The 16929-nt window shown below is 38.2% G+C and overlaps 1 protein-coding gene across 1 annotated transcript in view; it reads right to left on the reverse strand.

Moving 5' to 3' along the window:
* Nucleotides 1-1589: 1589 nt before the first annotated feature.
* ZNF654 (zinc finger protein 654) overlaps nt 1590-16929 on the reverse strand; it is a 39090-nt gene continuing 23750 nt past the window's right edge. Inside the window, exons 5-9 of the mRNA XM_068155285.1 lie at nt 15099-15301; nt 14220-14359; nt 10074-10215; nt 5700-8016; nt 1590-5320 (exon numbers count right to left, since the gene is read on the reverse strand). Coding sequence (XP_068011386.1) covers nt 5313-5320; nt 5700-8016; nt 10074-10215; nt 14220-14359; nt 15099-15301 — 2810 coding nt within the window. The 3' untranslated portion in view covers nt 1590-5312. The remainder of the gene's footprint in view (nt 5321-5699; nt 8017-10073; nt 10216-14219; nt 14360-15098; nt 15302-16929) is intronic.

Here is a 16929-nt window from a genome sequence, read left to right on the forward strand (position 1 = left end):
AGCTGCACCAGGGGAAGTTTAGGCTGGAGGTGAGGAGAAAGTTCTTCACCGAGCGAGTCATTCGTCATTGGAATGTGCTGCCCAGGGAGGTGGTGGAGTCACCGTCCCTGGAGGCGTTCCAGAGGGGATTGGATGTGGCACTTGGTGCCATGGTCTAGTCATGAGGTCTGTGGTGACAGATTGGACTCGATGATCCTCGAGGTCTCTTCCAACCTTAGTTATACTGTGATACTGGAGAAGGGGTGGAAGGTGAGGGGACAGGTTCATTAGAATGGTCACATTCCCATCAATCCTGAGATAAGAAATGTGTGTTTTCATCACAAAGAATGTAGAGACTCTTTAATATTTAGAATGAGTATCTTCCCCTCCCTCTTCATTTTAAACGAAGTCAAGCCCTTTAAGTAGCATCACACCTATACTTTCTAAGTGTTTTCCCCTCTGGAGGCAAAAGGGAACAAAGGGGAAACACTCAGAAAAGGAGGTTTTTTTTTTCCCTTTCCCATAATTCGTAACTCCTCTAGAGCTCTGCTTCTAACTTTCAGTTGACTTGGAACATTGACCAGGAATGTGAGCTGGCATTCCTAAAGAGGAAAAAAAGAGGAAAGATACTAGTCTGTATGATCAAATGGTGAAGAGTTATTAAAACATTAATCAGCTGCCAGAATTCAGTCACTAGAAATGATCCTCTCCCTCCCCCAGCCACATTCAATTTAATTTACTATAAATTATATGCCTAATAATAATCCTGCATTTTGAAGCCACACCCCACCACCGCTCTCCCCCTGGCAAACGCCATACAAGTCTTTAAAAGGAACATGGGTCTGTCAGTGTTTTTTTAACCCCCATATACACCTTTTCCTTGCAAACTCTGGTCCTGCAAGACCTACTACTTCCATCTCTGCCCTGCCAGCCATATGCATGTTAAAAAACATTACACAAACCCTCTCTCACCAGGTCAGAATTTTCACAGGCCTGTCCCACCCACAGACCCTATGCGATTCCCATTTTCTCTTGTGTTCAAATTGATTCTCTTCAATGGGGACCTATCATCTGAACAATACGCAATGTCAGCCATGTAGGCATATGCACTAATTACAAAGGCTGCCTATTTAAATAAGTGTTTGAGCTGCCAGTGTTTTGAAGATCACCTGGCATCTAAGGTTCAAATTGCTGATGCAAACTTCTCCTGCAATAGATGTGTTCTGCACACATCTTAGACCGATGACCAAAAATAAGCTATTCCTCCCTCTCACAGACATGCTTCTCTGTTCAGTCATCTATTTGTATAAGAACCTGTAATAATACCATGACTTCTTAAAGACTTAGGTAAAAAGCAGGTAGTTAATTAGCAAGAAGGGAGGGGGGAAGAGAAAGAATGAGAGGGGGGCATTTCTTTCATTTCCTTCCTCACCCTGGGTATTCTCCGATACACTTCAATTGATTTAGTCTGTTCAAATCCAGCTATCTATACACCTGCAACTTCAAAACCTGGCAGCTTTACACAGGTGCTGTGCAGCAGGCAGGTACAGCAAGGCAACTATGAACACTGCAGCAGTATTTGCAGAGTGATTCCCCAAAAGACAAGATCGATCTCTATCAACAACAAAGATAATGTTTTATTGAACAAATCTATGTACAGTACAAAAAAAGGTTTTAAAATGAAACACTACTGTTGATTTATTGCAGTTTGATGGCTCAGTTTTCATTTGTACTCTTATATAAAATGCAAAGGAAAATAATTTAGCATTCAACAAGGAAGCACAAATTTCCTTTCTTGCTGAACCTGTAACAGCTTTTACAAATTAAGAGTCCCAAAATGCATACACTGCATTTAATCAGAAAGGTGTTACACAGTACCAAATAAATTAAGAAAATAGTAACACTACAACCCCTTTGTCTTTTGTCCATAGCACTGGTGTTATACAATAAAATAAACGAGTACACCTGAACCTTCTGTGTGATATTAAAATCACAAAGTTTAATGTTATAAATTACCCAAACTACACAATTTATATAGTTTTTCATGAAGTACCAGTGACCTTTCCCCACAGATGTGGCCACTTCCAACCTACTTTCAGTATTTCTTTTTAAAAATTAGAACTTACATGACCTTTACAGTGAACTCTGATCGGGTTAGAGTAGACAGTCTTAGAAGGAAAGTCTATATCCAAGTTAGAGCCACCTGGAGGAATGTTATTAGAATACTGTTATCAGCAATGAAATGCACAAACTTTGATCCAACAAAGCTCTAAAGCTCGTGTATAACTTCAGGCAGCCTTAAGGTATTATCATGCTTACATGACACATGTACTTCGGTATTTATTGCATCAAGGTGATAGATCTCGAAGAAGTATTCCCAATTACATCCTACACCGCTTAATGCCCGGGGGAAAAAAGGACTTTTCGATTCTAGATTGGTAACATTGTTCAGCTCTAGATCTTGCAGGCTTAGACCAGAACAATTCTCAACATACTCAGTCCTTCAAAAAACATGTAGAATTATCCACCTTGCTACACGTATCTTTTTTTCCTCCTCATTTAAGTTGCTTAATGTTGCAACTGTCTGACCATACCAACAAGTACCGGAGAACAAAGAAAATGCGAAGTCTTTTGAAATAAAGAAATCATTACTTACAATGAAAATGTTAGCACTCACTACTCATAACTCATTTTAGCATATTTCTGGTAGGTGTTAGGCGATGCTAGTGTTTACCAACCTCAGAATTCAGTTTTCCCCAAGTGTCCAAAAAGTATTTACTGAACACATGGTCTAAAAAATATGGTAGTGCCAAAAAAAAAAAATAAAAATCAATCTTTGAACAAAAATGAGTTTAATACAGGTACAAAAAATTATGGTCACAGTTTATGCATGCACATAAATGCATCCTACATGCTTCAAAACCAAAGCAAACACAATTCTCAATCACATTTTAAAAGGCTCTTCAAACACGTGGCGCTCCAGGAAAAGGCAAATAAATCACCAAAGATTGAAAGCATGTTAAACCAACCATGTTTGTGTAAAGTCTTTTTAGCTATTGACTGAGCTTTCAGGGTTTAAAAGCTGTAATACTTTTAAACTCCTTTCCAAAATACATTCAAACAGATTTAACTAGATTAACAATGCAAAGGAAGGGGAGTGTGGGAACATCCCAGCTGACAACTTCAAAAAAGGGAAAATGCTGAAAAGGTCCCAATTCATGGAGTTTTTAATTTAAAGGTATTGAGCTATGTATAAATATATATGCACATAGAATGAATGATGTATTCAAATCAGGGGGGTAGCAACTGCAAAAAAACCTTATTTGGTGCCCTAAATGTGGGCTAATCATCAGCACTGATATAATGCACACATACCTGTGATCATAATTTTATCACCTTTTATGCTAATCAACTCACAGTTAAGAAAAGAAACCTTTCTGAATTCAAAAGAGCACGATTTGGAATTTGCGTTTTTAACCTCCCAGGAAAAGGTAGCAGAATTGAGGCAAATGTCTGTTTAATTCCACACAGGATTATTATCCTAGGCATTGCAGAATTATTAAATTCCAGAACTATTAAACAGCCTATTTTACAATGACAACTTTAGGTCTGCAAGCGTGAGCTATCGCTTCATGAACAGATCTCTATGGCCCTTGCTTTAAGCAAGTTGATCGTACTATGCCATACATGCGTAGTGATGACCTATTCAGTAGGCAAAAGAACTGAGTAGGAGCTCAGCTTTTGTACATTTCTCTGATGACTTCTCTGTACACTACTGTTTTCAGTACTGTATCTTCCATGCCTATAAGCCTATTAAAAGTTTCAGCTATCAGCATAGAACAGGATCCCAAGAAAAGCATTTTGAGGTGGCAAGATAGTGCAAGATAGAGATTAAATTAGCACAGTAATTGGACAACACGCACGCTGCCACACATCCGTTTGGGATGGGAAGACCAAAATCTAGAACAGTATCTTTTTGGTTTCTGAATGTCTGGAATTCCCATGTTTATATATACATCTTAATAACTCCAATTTCCTGCCTTCCCATTCTGATTGTTTCTATGAATAGTGAATTTTAGATAAAGTGCTTAACATTTAAGTCTAACTCCTTCACTAATGTCTGGGAAAGACATTTTTAAGAGCTGCTACCTAGATAAGGTTGTAATGTATGTTAAGGTTGAGTCAATACACATTTACTGTCTAGAGAAAAGGAGAAAATAAGTACTTAATGTACTGCCACTAATCAACATGTGTGAAATAGGCTCTTCCTGATTTTTTTTCCCACCTGACATGTGCTATGCTTTTGTTGCTCCCCGCCCCTTTGTTTTTCCTCCAAAAAGAAAGCTATCTCAAGTTCTTTTCAGTCACACCAACAACTGAAGGACCTTTGTATTTGCATAAAATTGTTTTAACTCTGTCCTGTAATGCAAGCTTAACCTTCTTCACATTCTGTATTTGCTTTCACCTGCTTCTGTTTATAGCCACACAATCTGTGCATGTCCTGCACCTACAGCAGATGTTTTACAGAACACTTAACATACACATCCTTCAAAAGGGCTTCGCTTGCACACATCTCATTTCCACTGTGTATAACTTTCACACTTACTTATCCTGGTATGCTCTGTACTTCCAAGTTTTGGTCTATTTGAGCATTCCGTCCATCCAAGATTTCTTTCTACATCCCTCTTTTTGGCTTTTAAGTTTATTAAATGAGCTCCTTTTTTTTTTAAGCAGATAATGGAATCACATAATCCAACTTCTTTAACAGAATGCATGGCTGCTCTATAGATTTGTTCTGCATATTACAATAATGCAACACCTTCTTGTACGATTCCTCCCCAGCTGTGTGAATGGATGTTCATTAACCACACATTTTCCAACTGAAGCAGCTTTCAGAATTGACTGGGTTTACACCTCTGCATTCTTAACTATATGCCTTATTTTCCCTCAGCTTTCATACTAGAGAGACTGTGCCTGCTAAGCTTCAATCACACATTTGGAATGAATGTGGCTTTTCAGGTAACTGGTACTTTGGGGAGTTCATAGTAACCTTTCTGGACTCAGGATCTGCAGAGCTCCTCTTGTTCCTCTGTGAGTTTTGTCTAGAAAAATGTGCTTTTTATCAAGGTCATGGTTTGTTTGGGTTGGGGGTTTTTTTTGGTTGTTGGATGGGTTTTTTGTTTGGTTGTGGTTTGGTTTTTGTTGTTTGCTTGTTTTTTTTTCAGTAATTCAAGACTGCTTTATGATTAAGGCCAACTGGGAAACGGACTGATGCTTCTTGTAGTGTTTTCTTACACCACTTCTTGTTTGGTAGATTTTCCCACAATAGTGAATCAGGCACCTGTAAAAGAGAATGCACTGGGATCAGAATGAAGCCTAACCACTGTAAATCACTTGCATCTAGATCACTGCTTGTGTTTTTCAACACATTGCTTCAAAAACGCAGGGAAAGACAGACTGAATTAGCCCCTTCTGTTTTATGATAAGCCTTTTCCATTAGAATTGCCTGACAATTCTCACCACCCCTTTCTCATTTTCAACATGCCCTGGTTGAACTGCCAATTTAGCACAGTATTGTGATTTAATTATCTAAGTTCTAGCATACTGCACTTGCCAAGAAGTCATGTCTGTCTGATTCCATCAGGTGACCTGTTTTCAAAATCCTTTTTGGTGGCTATTAACCTCCAAACAAACCAAACCAGCAGAAATGCAAGACTTACTTTCATCATCTGAATCGAATCCAAAGAGCGTCTGACACTTCTTTTGTGCAAGGTGAGCCTCAAGTGCTTCTGAATTACAGTAGATGGTCAAGCAGTTGCCACATCTAAACCTTTCTGTTGATTTACTACAAAATGTATCTTGTTCAGAATGAGTATTTACTTCATCAGCCAAGATTTTTCTACGTTTTGGCATGCTAATGTATCGTTCGTCAAGGTAACTTGGAGGCAAGGGTCTAAAGTAGGGTTTTGTTAAAATGACACCGTAGGAAGTATTCTCTGTTGCCTGATTTGGTTTAGAAGGTACTTGCACAGCAACAGCGTTATTTTGTGGTACATCCTGACAATTCTGTAAAACTGGTAACACTGACCCATTTTCTGTCCTTGTTTCATCTGCCATTCTGCTGTTCAAAGGTATTTCTGATGATTTTGATGATGCCTGATCTAGTTCATTGTGTCCATTGACTAGTTGGTCTCTAATAACATTACAGTTTTCCGGTTTTGTGTGCAACACAGGTGGTTTTTGGTCTACCAAACTTAAAACTGCAGTGCTACCCTCAGGTAAACTTTCATTTCCATTGTGAATTACATTATTCGCTTTCTTCTCAACACTTTGAATGTAAGTCTTTGGTTCTGTAGAATCCTTCCTTGATTTCCAAGTTGGAATTGGTAAATCTACAGTTTCTTTTTCATTAACTGATTCATCATCATCTTGGTAACTACACAGTTCTGAAGGATCATCTGAAGATTCTTTTTCACTTGCATCTTCTGAACATTCTAGTGTTTTATTTAGATAATGCTGAGCCTCGTGATCATACAGCAAAGGGAGCTCCTCAAAGAGCTCACAGCATTCCGCAAAATTACACTGAGCTTTAAAAACACTGTGACTTTTTGTATGTTCTGCAAGTTCAGCTGACAGCTTAAATCTCTGATTACAATTAAAGTGTAAACAAAAATAAACATTTGGATATACATGTCTCTTCAGGTGATCTATAAAGTGTTGGGAATCAGCAAATTTTCTCTGGCAGAACCGACATTTTCCATTATTCCATTTCATTATATGCTCCTGCACCTTCAAATCAGTTGGATGAGCTTTTCTTGCATGTTTATTGAGGAATCTTATCTTTTTAAACACTCTAGCGCAACCACTAGCAGGGCACTTAAAGGTGCCTTCCTCATCCATTGGATCGATGTCTTTTTGAGGGCAAAAAGCTCCATTCACTTTGTGCATAACAGGCAACTCTTTGTTGGAACTCTCTTCCTCTTCAGGCAAACTTTCTGTACTTAAAGCATCAACAATGTTATTGAAACAACTGTCACTGCTGTTTTCAGTAGCATCATCCTGGTCATTTAGATGGTTTTCCACTGTATTGAATACCTGTTCTGCATGCTCCTTTTCCACTTGGACCAGCTGGTCAGCACTTGGAGCTACTGCAGTCTCCGGTTCATTGTCTTTGGAGCTATCTGAATTCCCATTTTCAAGAGACAGAGAAACACCAGAACATTCTAGTTCATTAAGCACAGGAGCCTGCTGGCCAGCCTCAAGAACTGCAGCAAGATGTTGCCTTTCTATCTTCCTGACATGATTCTTTAAGTGCTTCAGCATAAGTCCTTTTTGCCTGAACTTCCTAGTGCAAAGTACACAGGAAAAACTGCCCTTTTTTTGGTGAACTTGTGCATGTTTCACAATGTGACCACCAAGAAATTCCTTGTTGCATATCACACAGCAATGCCGCGGTACAGTTTGATCTAACATTTCAGATGCCTCAAGAACTTCATGGTTCTTTCTGGCATTACATTTGGACTGGGCTTCAGAGAGGTCTTCGGGGTCACGCTCCCTGTTGCTTGCATCTGTTGAACAGAGATGTTCCTCACTCAGAGCCCTATACTCTACCGTCTCTGTACTTGCAATAGAGTTTTCCAGTGTACTTTCACATAAACCAATAAAGGCTTTATCCCCTAATAACGCTAAACAATTCTGCTTGATCATCAAGAAATTCCAAAATTCAGGATCAAAAAACAAACCTTTCTTCAGAATTGGGAGCAACTCAAAGCGCACACGGTTTTGAACAGAACTAGTGCACTCATTGTATTCTTCATCTGCACACTTATATAAGTGTTCAACAGTGTAGTACGAGTCCAGTGTGCGCTCAAGAAAAAAGATTGAAAGAGCACATATTCTGAGGATCTCTAAGTCATTTGGCAGAAAATGAGCAATTGTTTTATAAATAAGACTTTTCATGTTGGGATCTTCACGAAGGTCCAACTGTAGGGCACATCCACATATCTCAACACATATCTGAAGGCCGTCTTCACCAACCTGGAGAATGGAAATTACAGGGTACGTAATTATAGAGTATGGATAATGGTTAAAATAGAAATCAGTTCCGCAGAAAAATAACAAAACACCAAAAACACCTAACAAAGACCAACACAGAAAAACACAACTAGTATAAGCAATGTCCAAATACCCAGTCATCCACATCCTATGTATTCATATTTATCCATTTGCAAATCAAGAGTTCAGAAAGCCCTCCGGTGAAGTTTACCAGCAGGATGCAGATACATTTTACAATAATCCTCAAACAAGACAATAGAATACAGATAAAAAAAATGCTCAAAAGTAACATCTGGTTTGCACTGAGAGCTATACAGCTACTGTCAACAACGCTTCAGAAACTTTTGCCACATGCATCTCTACAAAGACAATTGATTTGGGGAGACTGCAGCACATCACATCAGATATAGCAGTACCTGCTTCTGCATCTTCATTATGTAGGCTGTTTCACACTATAACTGGGTGGTTAACTATGTATTTGTCCCTGCTCTAACTAACTTAATGTGCATTGTATAAAAATACATGTGATAAAATATTACTCTCAATTTTGAATAATGACCAACAGGGAAACCATAACAACTGATGGCCAAGCACTCTAAAAGGCCTGACTTCTAAAAATTTACTGACTATGCTTCAAATGCGCAGAAATCCTATTCCATGCTTTAGGCTGGAGGCCTTGCCCTGAACATTTAATTTGGAGGGATAATCGGAAACATAATGCCCAACAAGTAGCAGATTGAAGTAAAAAGAGTTCCAGGAAGCTCAGAAATAATTAGTACCTACCTACATTTAAATGTATGTTAAGAAACACATACAATGCCTTGTATGTAGAGAGTAAAAAAACACGATCATTCAGATGCAAATACAAGCAGTATCTACTCCTGTCACAGCAAGTACTTTGGAATACATATTCAGATTAAAATCTTGGACAGCAGCAAATCATTACATTTAGAACTGTGCAGCAGCCCCTGTGACAAAATAATTTATAATTACTTTAGGGCATAGCATATGAATGAGGTCTACTCAGGCAGGTTGGTAAAAAACAACAGCTTGGAAACAGCTTGCTCTCCTGTGTGCAAAACACTGCACATTACAATGTTTTTCAGGTGTTTGTATGGGAGAGTATAAGACTATGTGCCGGGTTACACCCATCCTGGGAGCAAGGCACTCTCAGCTCTCTGCACAGACTAACACCTTGAAGCATGAAAGCACACCTCTGTGAGGCAAAATCATGTTTTCTCCTATCTTAGTCTAGTTTTTCCTTAATGTTACATTAAGCACTTCTTCAGATTTATTTAGAACAGGTAGAAAGATTCAGAACTTAGTAAGATTATATGGCAGACACAATGGCATCACAGAAGGCCTATTTCTTTAATGAGCCAGGAAGGAAAAAAAAGCAACCAACCAAAAAGCAAAACAAACAAAAACCACACACACAAATCCCACAAAAAACCCACAACCAACAAAAACAGCAACAAAAAAACCCAAACCAAACATAAAAACCCCTACCAGAAACCAAAACACAAACCAAACCAACTGCTCAATGCATCTTTCACATTTATTTCAGATATTATTAACTTCCTCATTTATTTATAGAAGATGACATTCCTTAAACTTACTGCTGACAGAAAGAAAAACTCAGCAGTCCATAAAAGGAACACAACCAAACCCAAGCATTTCAAACCACAAACAGGCCAAGGGCAATCATAACATTGAAGCACATTCTGGAACTTGACAACATTAAGTTGATAGTGTGTCCTTCCCTGTTGTCTCTTGACTTTCCACAAAGGTGGCCTTTTGTAGTGGTTTAACCCCAGTCGGCAACTAACTACCACACAGCTGCTCACTCACTATGCCTCCAGCAGGATAGGGGAGAATCAGCTGAAATGGCTGAACAGCATCATTTGTCCTGCTCCAATTCAAAACCCAGTACACCGTTACACAATGGAAACACAGGTTCTCTGTAACTAGTTCAAAAAACAAACAAGGACGACAAACAAGAGGGACAGGGGAGTCAGGTGGAGTTATACAGAACTTACTTCATCCTTAATCACCTTCATGAAAGGGAAAATCACTCTGACATTTGTAGCAATTCTTAAAAGCTGGTAGCACTGGTCGACAAATACTTGTTTCGATGGGTTAGATTTAAGCTGCAGTTTACTCCAAATGAAGATTAAGTCCCTATAAAGGACAGAATAAAGTATTTTTGTTAGATTTTTAGAACTCTATCACTAAGCATGATGCATTACTAACAACTATTTGTATATTCTGTAGCTAAAATAGTACTTGAGAGCATACTATCAATCTAAGACCACAACTATACACAGGGCACAATGGAAAATGCACTTTATGACTTTAAGCATTCAGGGTATCTCCTATCACCCAGCCAATTCAACATTCAACAAAATATTCATATATTCAACTTGGTATCAACTTGCATAATAAAATCAGATGCCACAGCATCTAGCCCCTACCACCACCAAGCAACGAATGTCATGCTGAACATGCTCTTGGGATTAGTTAATAGAAAAAGTTATTTCCAGTGCAAGCATGAAAAGTCTTGCAGAAAAATATCTGAATGTGGAAAGCCTTGTAGAAAACTAGCTTCTGATACAGCCCATTGACAGGAAATATTGATGTTCTCATGTTATGCACATCACAAGAAGATTGTCTTTTGCTGCTGTCATCACCAGTTTACTGGCCAACAGCAGTTCCAAGAAGGTATCAGGCACTACAGCTAGACATGTATTTCAATCTGCAATTCAACAGCGTTTGACTGATACAAGGTAACACAAGAACAGATTGCCGCAGAACTCTTTTGCAGGTAATGCACCTGTGAGCACCTTCACAGCTAACTGAAATTTACAGCCTGTAAGGTCTATGAACATTCATTGAGAGACTTGGAAAGGTAATTTGACTTCAATGTTTGTTATAAGAAAGTTTGCAAGCACAAAGATTTTACACAGAAGTAGATATAGTTAGGACTAACTGGAATGAAAACAGAGGACCAATTGACTTCACTTCTCTGAAGCAAGACACTCTTTTATTCCACTAGCCTCCCTCCCTCAGAAAAAACAAGCCCAGTTACTGACAAAATATTTGGCTGATCTTCTAGAGCCTCTAGTAGCTGCTGGATGCAAATCAGATAAGCCTCTGAGAATCTGAAACTAGCTAGTGTGTTTGTGCACCAAGCCATTCATAAAGGTCACCAAAACTCTCAACCTGAAGTAAAAAAAGAAACAACGTTTTTGCTGTAAAATGTTACAGCAGTGAAAGAATACAACTTATTCTCTGCTTTGCCTCACACTATTTCAGAGCAAGCCATTTCAACACTAATCCCAGAGAGTTTCAGAAAAAACTTCTTATTCTAAGATTAGAGTTTTAAGTAGTCTACCACGTGTTCAGACAAGTGTGACAGCTGACACAAGAGAAGAGTCAAAATGGAGAAAAATCAATGTAGAAGCAGCAGCTTCAGTGGTGAAGAGCAAGCTGCTAGATCAGTTTAACCACTTGACGATACTCTGATATGAAATAGTATTTTAGTCTTACTCTTCCATGTAGGCTTCTCCTTCTCAAGCACATTTTAGACTTTGATAATCATTAAGGATTAAAGTATTCCTGAAGAGCTGATTGGACAGTTTCAACTACTTAAATGCTTTTGATACCAATTTTAATACTGAAATCAGCAGTACTTGAGATATTTCTGTGCCATTAACCACAGATTATAAACCTGAGATAATGTAGGCAGGAGTAGCCTTCTATTTGGTCAATTATTATGTCACAGTAGTACTTAATGACATTTACTTCTTGCATAGTAGAACTTAGTATTTTAAACACAGGCCTCAGTGTGAACTAGAGACATGCACTGGGGCAATTTAAAGTGAGACCACAGCACTCCAGCAAAGATTTATCTTTACGAGAGGCGATCAGGTAATCCATCCTGTTAACCCCCTTCAAAATACCCAAAACCTTAGCTACAGCTAAAAAGTCTACCTTTTCTTAGGTACAGATATCACACTTAACCAAAAAGTTACCCAATTCACAAAATTATGTAAAGACCAAAGACTGAACATGTTGGGGGGGCGGAAAATCCCTGATTTACTAAGCTTATTGCATAGGAACCACTTGTAAACAGCCAAAACTGCATTTAAAAATTGCCTGGAAAAAGAATGCAAGCCATTCTGCTGTGCTTGTTCTATCAGAGTTTTGGCTACCTTCCTGAAGGGACATTACATTTTAATACTGATCCCTTACAAATAGCTTGTACACAAATATTTCTAGTAAGAATGAGCACAGCTTGCTTATAATTTGTAAGTGGCTTTTCACTTCAGAAAAAACATTCACATCATCTGGATCCAGACTTTATTCTTAATGTCAATAGAAACAGTAAGTTTTGTGACAGAAACGGTTTCAGTGTGAAAATTTCCTGCTAGATTCTTGCTAGGTCTGCAAGGTCCTCAATTCCAGACAAGGCGTGATTGCTTTATGCTGTGCTGAAGACATTAAAAGATCCTCTAGATACAAATACATAATGTGAAGTAATTTAACCTAGCTCCTACCTCTTAAAAAAATTGAATTCAAGTACAGTCATGCCTTCATAATCTGTTAAGAATTACATAGATCTTTTTAGGTATGAAGTTGTTACAGCTTGGCATCTGTAAAGAATGAAAAAGCTACTCTACCTGCACAGATATAACTGCTCTGAGCTCTAAAGACACTCAAGCTCCATATTCTGAATGAAAGATTAAAAACACTGGGATAACTAAATGTTTTTCTTGACAGACAGATATCTATATGCTAGACAGCACTTTAGTCTCTTCTGAAATTCCATTCTGACATTGACTTTGTCAGAACATAAGGACAGACGTCTTGTTGTGTGAAACGGGTGATTCAAGACAGTCGGCTGGGTAAGAGCAAAGTTAGGGTGTTACTGGAACAAAAAATATAAAAAAGTAGGTTTAATTCCAATATTGGAAATTAATTTCTTACATATAAGTTACATCTGCAAATTTCCTGGCAAGTAACAAGTCAGGAGATGTAGCATTTGGGAAGGAATCAGTGAAGTTGGACTCCATTCCAAAGTTAGTCACTGGGCTCACACAAACTTCATACCTGAACTACTTCATCTGTTCGACGGGGACAGGGGGCCCACCTTTTTCTAGACGGACTGAATGAAAAATACCACTAGGTGTATCTATAATACCACAAGGTGTTGGCAGTATGTCATAGCACAATTACTCAGGAAAATTCTTATTAGTGAACCAGGCATTATAATGTCTGGGCTTCATTAATTTCTCAGGGGGGGGGGGGGGGGGGGGGGGGGAAGACAGAGACATCATACTTTTCAATTTCCTGCCTTCTGGGAAGAGGGAAATCCTTCCTAGATTCCCAACTCCACATTAAAAGTAGTCATGCAGGTTAGTATTTTATTTCTTTTCACTGAAAACTAAAAATAATCAAATCTGTGTGACTAAGCCTTTTTCTAACAGCTACATAATAAAGTAAACAAACTAAGCACACTTTACCAAAGAATGCAGATGTTACTTTAAGTGCAGAAATGATACAGAATGAACAGAAGGATTATCTTCCTTAGCAATCTTTCAGTTGACAGTTGACTTTTGAGAACTCTTCAGAAAACAATTCTTAGCCATAAAGGCATACCACCATCAACCTGATTCAGCGTGTATGAATGCATGCTTCCTCGTTTTTTAGAGGGCCATCATTCATGTGATGGCTTTGTGCAGTAAAATCTGCAGAATTCATAACACATTTTCAGAACTTTTTTTTCCCTAGACACATCGGTGACACTGCAGTTTAGTTTTTACATGAAGCATCATTCAAGTGGCAGAACAGCAAAGTTCTGCTTTGTCCGTCTACAGACTATATCCTGTTACACATTGTTAACAACAAATATTTATACACATCAACAGCTGAAAGTAGATAAAGGTTCACCCTTTCTGTTACTGTGAAGCAGCTAATAAGTGTTAAGCACTATGGAGGGTACCACCATACGTGATTGTGTTAAAGGCAACAGGCATATGAGATGCACTAAGAATGCTTTTAAACCGTGTTAGAATGTTTTTATCTGGTATTTTAAACTTAAACTACATCTCAAAGTTTAGATGAGTTTCTTTTTAGCAATAAGATTATCTGCTAAGATGCTTTGCCAGAAATAAAGTATTTACCATATACAATACATGTCCCCATTTTGAAGTTGCGGGACTAGGAACGATTCACACAGATGTAAGGCTAAGGTAGTCTTCCCTTCTTTTTCAGTGTTGCAGATGATCTCAATTCCGCTCTTGCAATCGGTCCTCATTAAGTGCTATACAATTGAAATAAAATCAATTCAGATAAATTTGCTAATGTGAAATAAAAAACTATCAGACCCCGTTACATTAAAGAAGCTACTGAAAACTGCAGGAATTAACATAGAATTTTTTTGGAACAGCTTTTGTGTAGGTCTGTAAATCAGATTTGGATGTATTAAGAGGTCATTCATATTTTTTAGAGTAATGGCAATCAGAATAATTGTCCGAGAAATTAAGACTACACAAAAGCACTTTCTTGCACTACAGCAGCTTGTTCTTAAGGTTAAGAAAAGCATTGTTATCTATCAAGTGCTATTTGTGATGAAAGTGGGGCTGTGTTCAATTGGAATGTCATTTTATCACCAAAAAAACCTCTAATGCAACTTTAGTGTACCAAGCACAGGACCAACATCAATGAAGTTTAAGTGATTTTGCTAAAATAACAGTCAACAGTAAAATAGTCAATACACTGAAGTTACAAAATATGATTGACTTCAGATATTTTAGAAAGTATATCTACATGTAAACTTGACCTAAACCAAGATTTGTAGTGCTCAACATTTAACTTTCCAAAGATTAATCCAGCGCTAGATCAAGCAACACTGACATAATTGGCTGGTTTTATGACATTTAGTTGTACCAAAAAACCCCAGCTGCTCCATATGCTCCTCGTGACAATTTGTGCACAATTAGCATAACACACCACTTCATCAAAAATCAATCGATCAATCAATGTATACCGACACACAATACCTCCTGGAACAGCTGATCTTCCAATGGTGACATATAGAGACAGGTGAAAAGCGCTTGATGGAAATAAAGATCTCGACTGATATCGGGATGATTTATGCAAGATTTGATCAGAGCCATTGCCTCAGGGATGCGCTCACAGGCAATAAGGTATCTGGCACGTAGTTCAAAGAACAGTGGGTTTTCAGAGCTTAAATATTTGTTAACTGTACAGAAAATAAAGATTTAAAGGTAATTAGAACATGAAGTCCAAACAACAGATTTAAATGTAATAACCTTGCTTTTCTTTGGAAAAGTGGAAAACATGCTTCATCTTCCTCTAAAAAACGTGCTACTGGGCACAATTCTAAACCCCTAAGTACCTTTAAATTCTCTTTTTCTGATCTAAATGCTAATCCTAAAGCTCACACTTGAGTGAAATAATTTCAACTATGAGACTCAAAATACTTAACATGCAAGTAATTGAAAAATTATTAAATCCAGGGAAGACATGCTTTAGATCTCTGTTATAACAGTCCACACGGATTCTAGCATCTCTTCGGATTAAAAGTAAAAATACCATTCATGGGTATGAAATGCAATAATGTTGCTTTGAATCTATCAAGTAAAAGTGCACTCAGAGGTGTTCACAGCATATTGACATTAAAGTAATACATGGGACAACGTGGCCTGATTTTCCTCTAACGTTCTCAATAGCTGCCTTTTAATCCAGAGTTTCTAATGAAGCCACCAAGCAAAAGACAGCTGCTAACTCTGGTAGTATTTAGCCAAGCCTGTGTTTCATCAAAATGGCTTGGGGAAAACAGCATCTCTTCTTGTTCAAGCAGCATGTGTGGTGCTTTCCATCACCTTGGAAATCTATTAGGTGTTTACATATGAGTTTACCTCTGCCATGAAGAAGAGTTTTGATATTAATCTGTTTAGAATAATTATACATTCACATTGATTAAATGCATGTATGGAAACCAGAGAGTTTGAGGGACGGATTGCCCACATATGAGGTGAAACAGGGAAAGACATGAATCTTGGACTCTGTGTTTAGAAACTCAAGGCTTACTTATCGTGCAAGACAGAAGCTGTCACACAACCATGTAATGCTTCGAAGAACGTCCATCTGTGGAGCGCTTATCTAAGAAAACGTATAGATAATGGGAAAACAGCCAGGAACAGACCTGATGCTCCTGCAGACGTGAGCAGGACAGGGGGAAAAAGCCACCAACGCCACACAACCAGAAGAGCCGAGGTGGAGAGGAAAAATGCAACCGAGAAGAAAACCCTCCCCTGCCCACTACCAAAAGACATTGCCCATGCATGGATAAGAGGAACCAAAGGCAAATGAATAGAAAATAGCATGAATATGTAGTATCTACCTGTGTATTAACTCTGTAAAGCTTGCACTCAGATGCATACATTTGGAGGGGAAACTCCCTGTGTGTCCAGTGCTGTGTCTAGCACTGTACATAAATTAAAGAATACTTAAGTCTTAGCTGTTGAGTTTTTCTATTTCTATCAGTCTACAATGCTCTTCTAGAAGTTCACAGAAGGCTGCCTTATTCTCCCTAATGTACTAAAATTGTATTGCTTCTATGTTTCTCTTTAAACCTAAAGATTGCCTTTCCAGCCACTTCAAAATAGACTGCAACATCTCCAAGTATGCTACAACTTACGTAAAAAGAGACACAGCAAGGTGTGTGTATGTTTGCCTAGGCTTCTCCATGTAATTAATGAACTGAAGACAGGATTTTGTAATTCACACAGTACATATTTATCAAACTGACTTTTGCAAGTCAGTGACTCAGCAATAATATGCAGTTTTCAACATTTAAAATAGTGA

This window comes from Melanerpes formicivorus, unplaced genomic scaffold, assembly GCF_026170545.1.
Source record: "Melanerpes formicivorus ecotype bairdi unplaced genomic scaffold, bMelFor1.0.p_v2 SCAF_30, whole genome shotgun sequence".
NCBI lineage: Eukaryota > Metazoa > Chordata > Aves > Piciformes > Picidae > Melanerpes > Melanerpes formicivorus.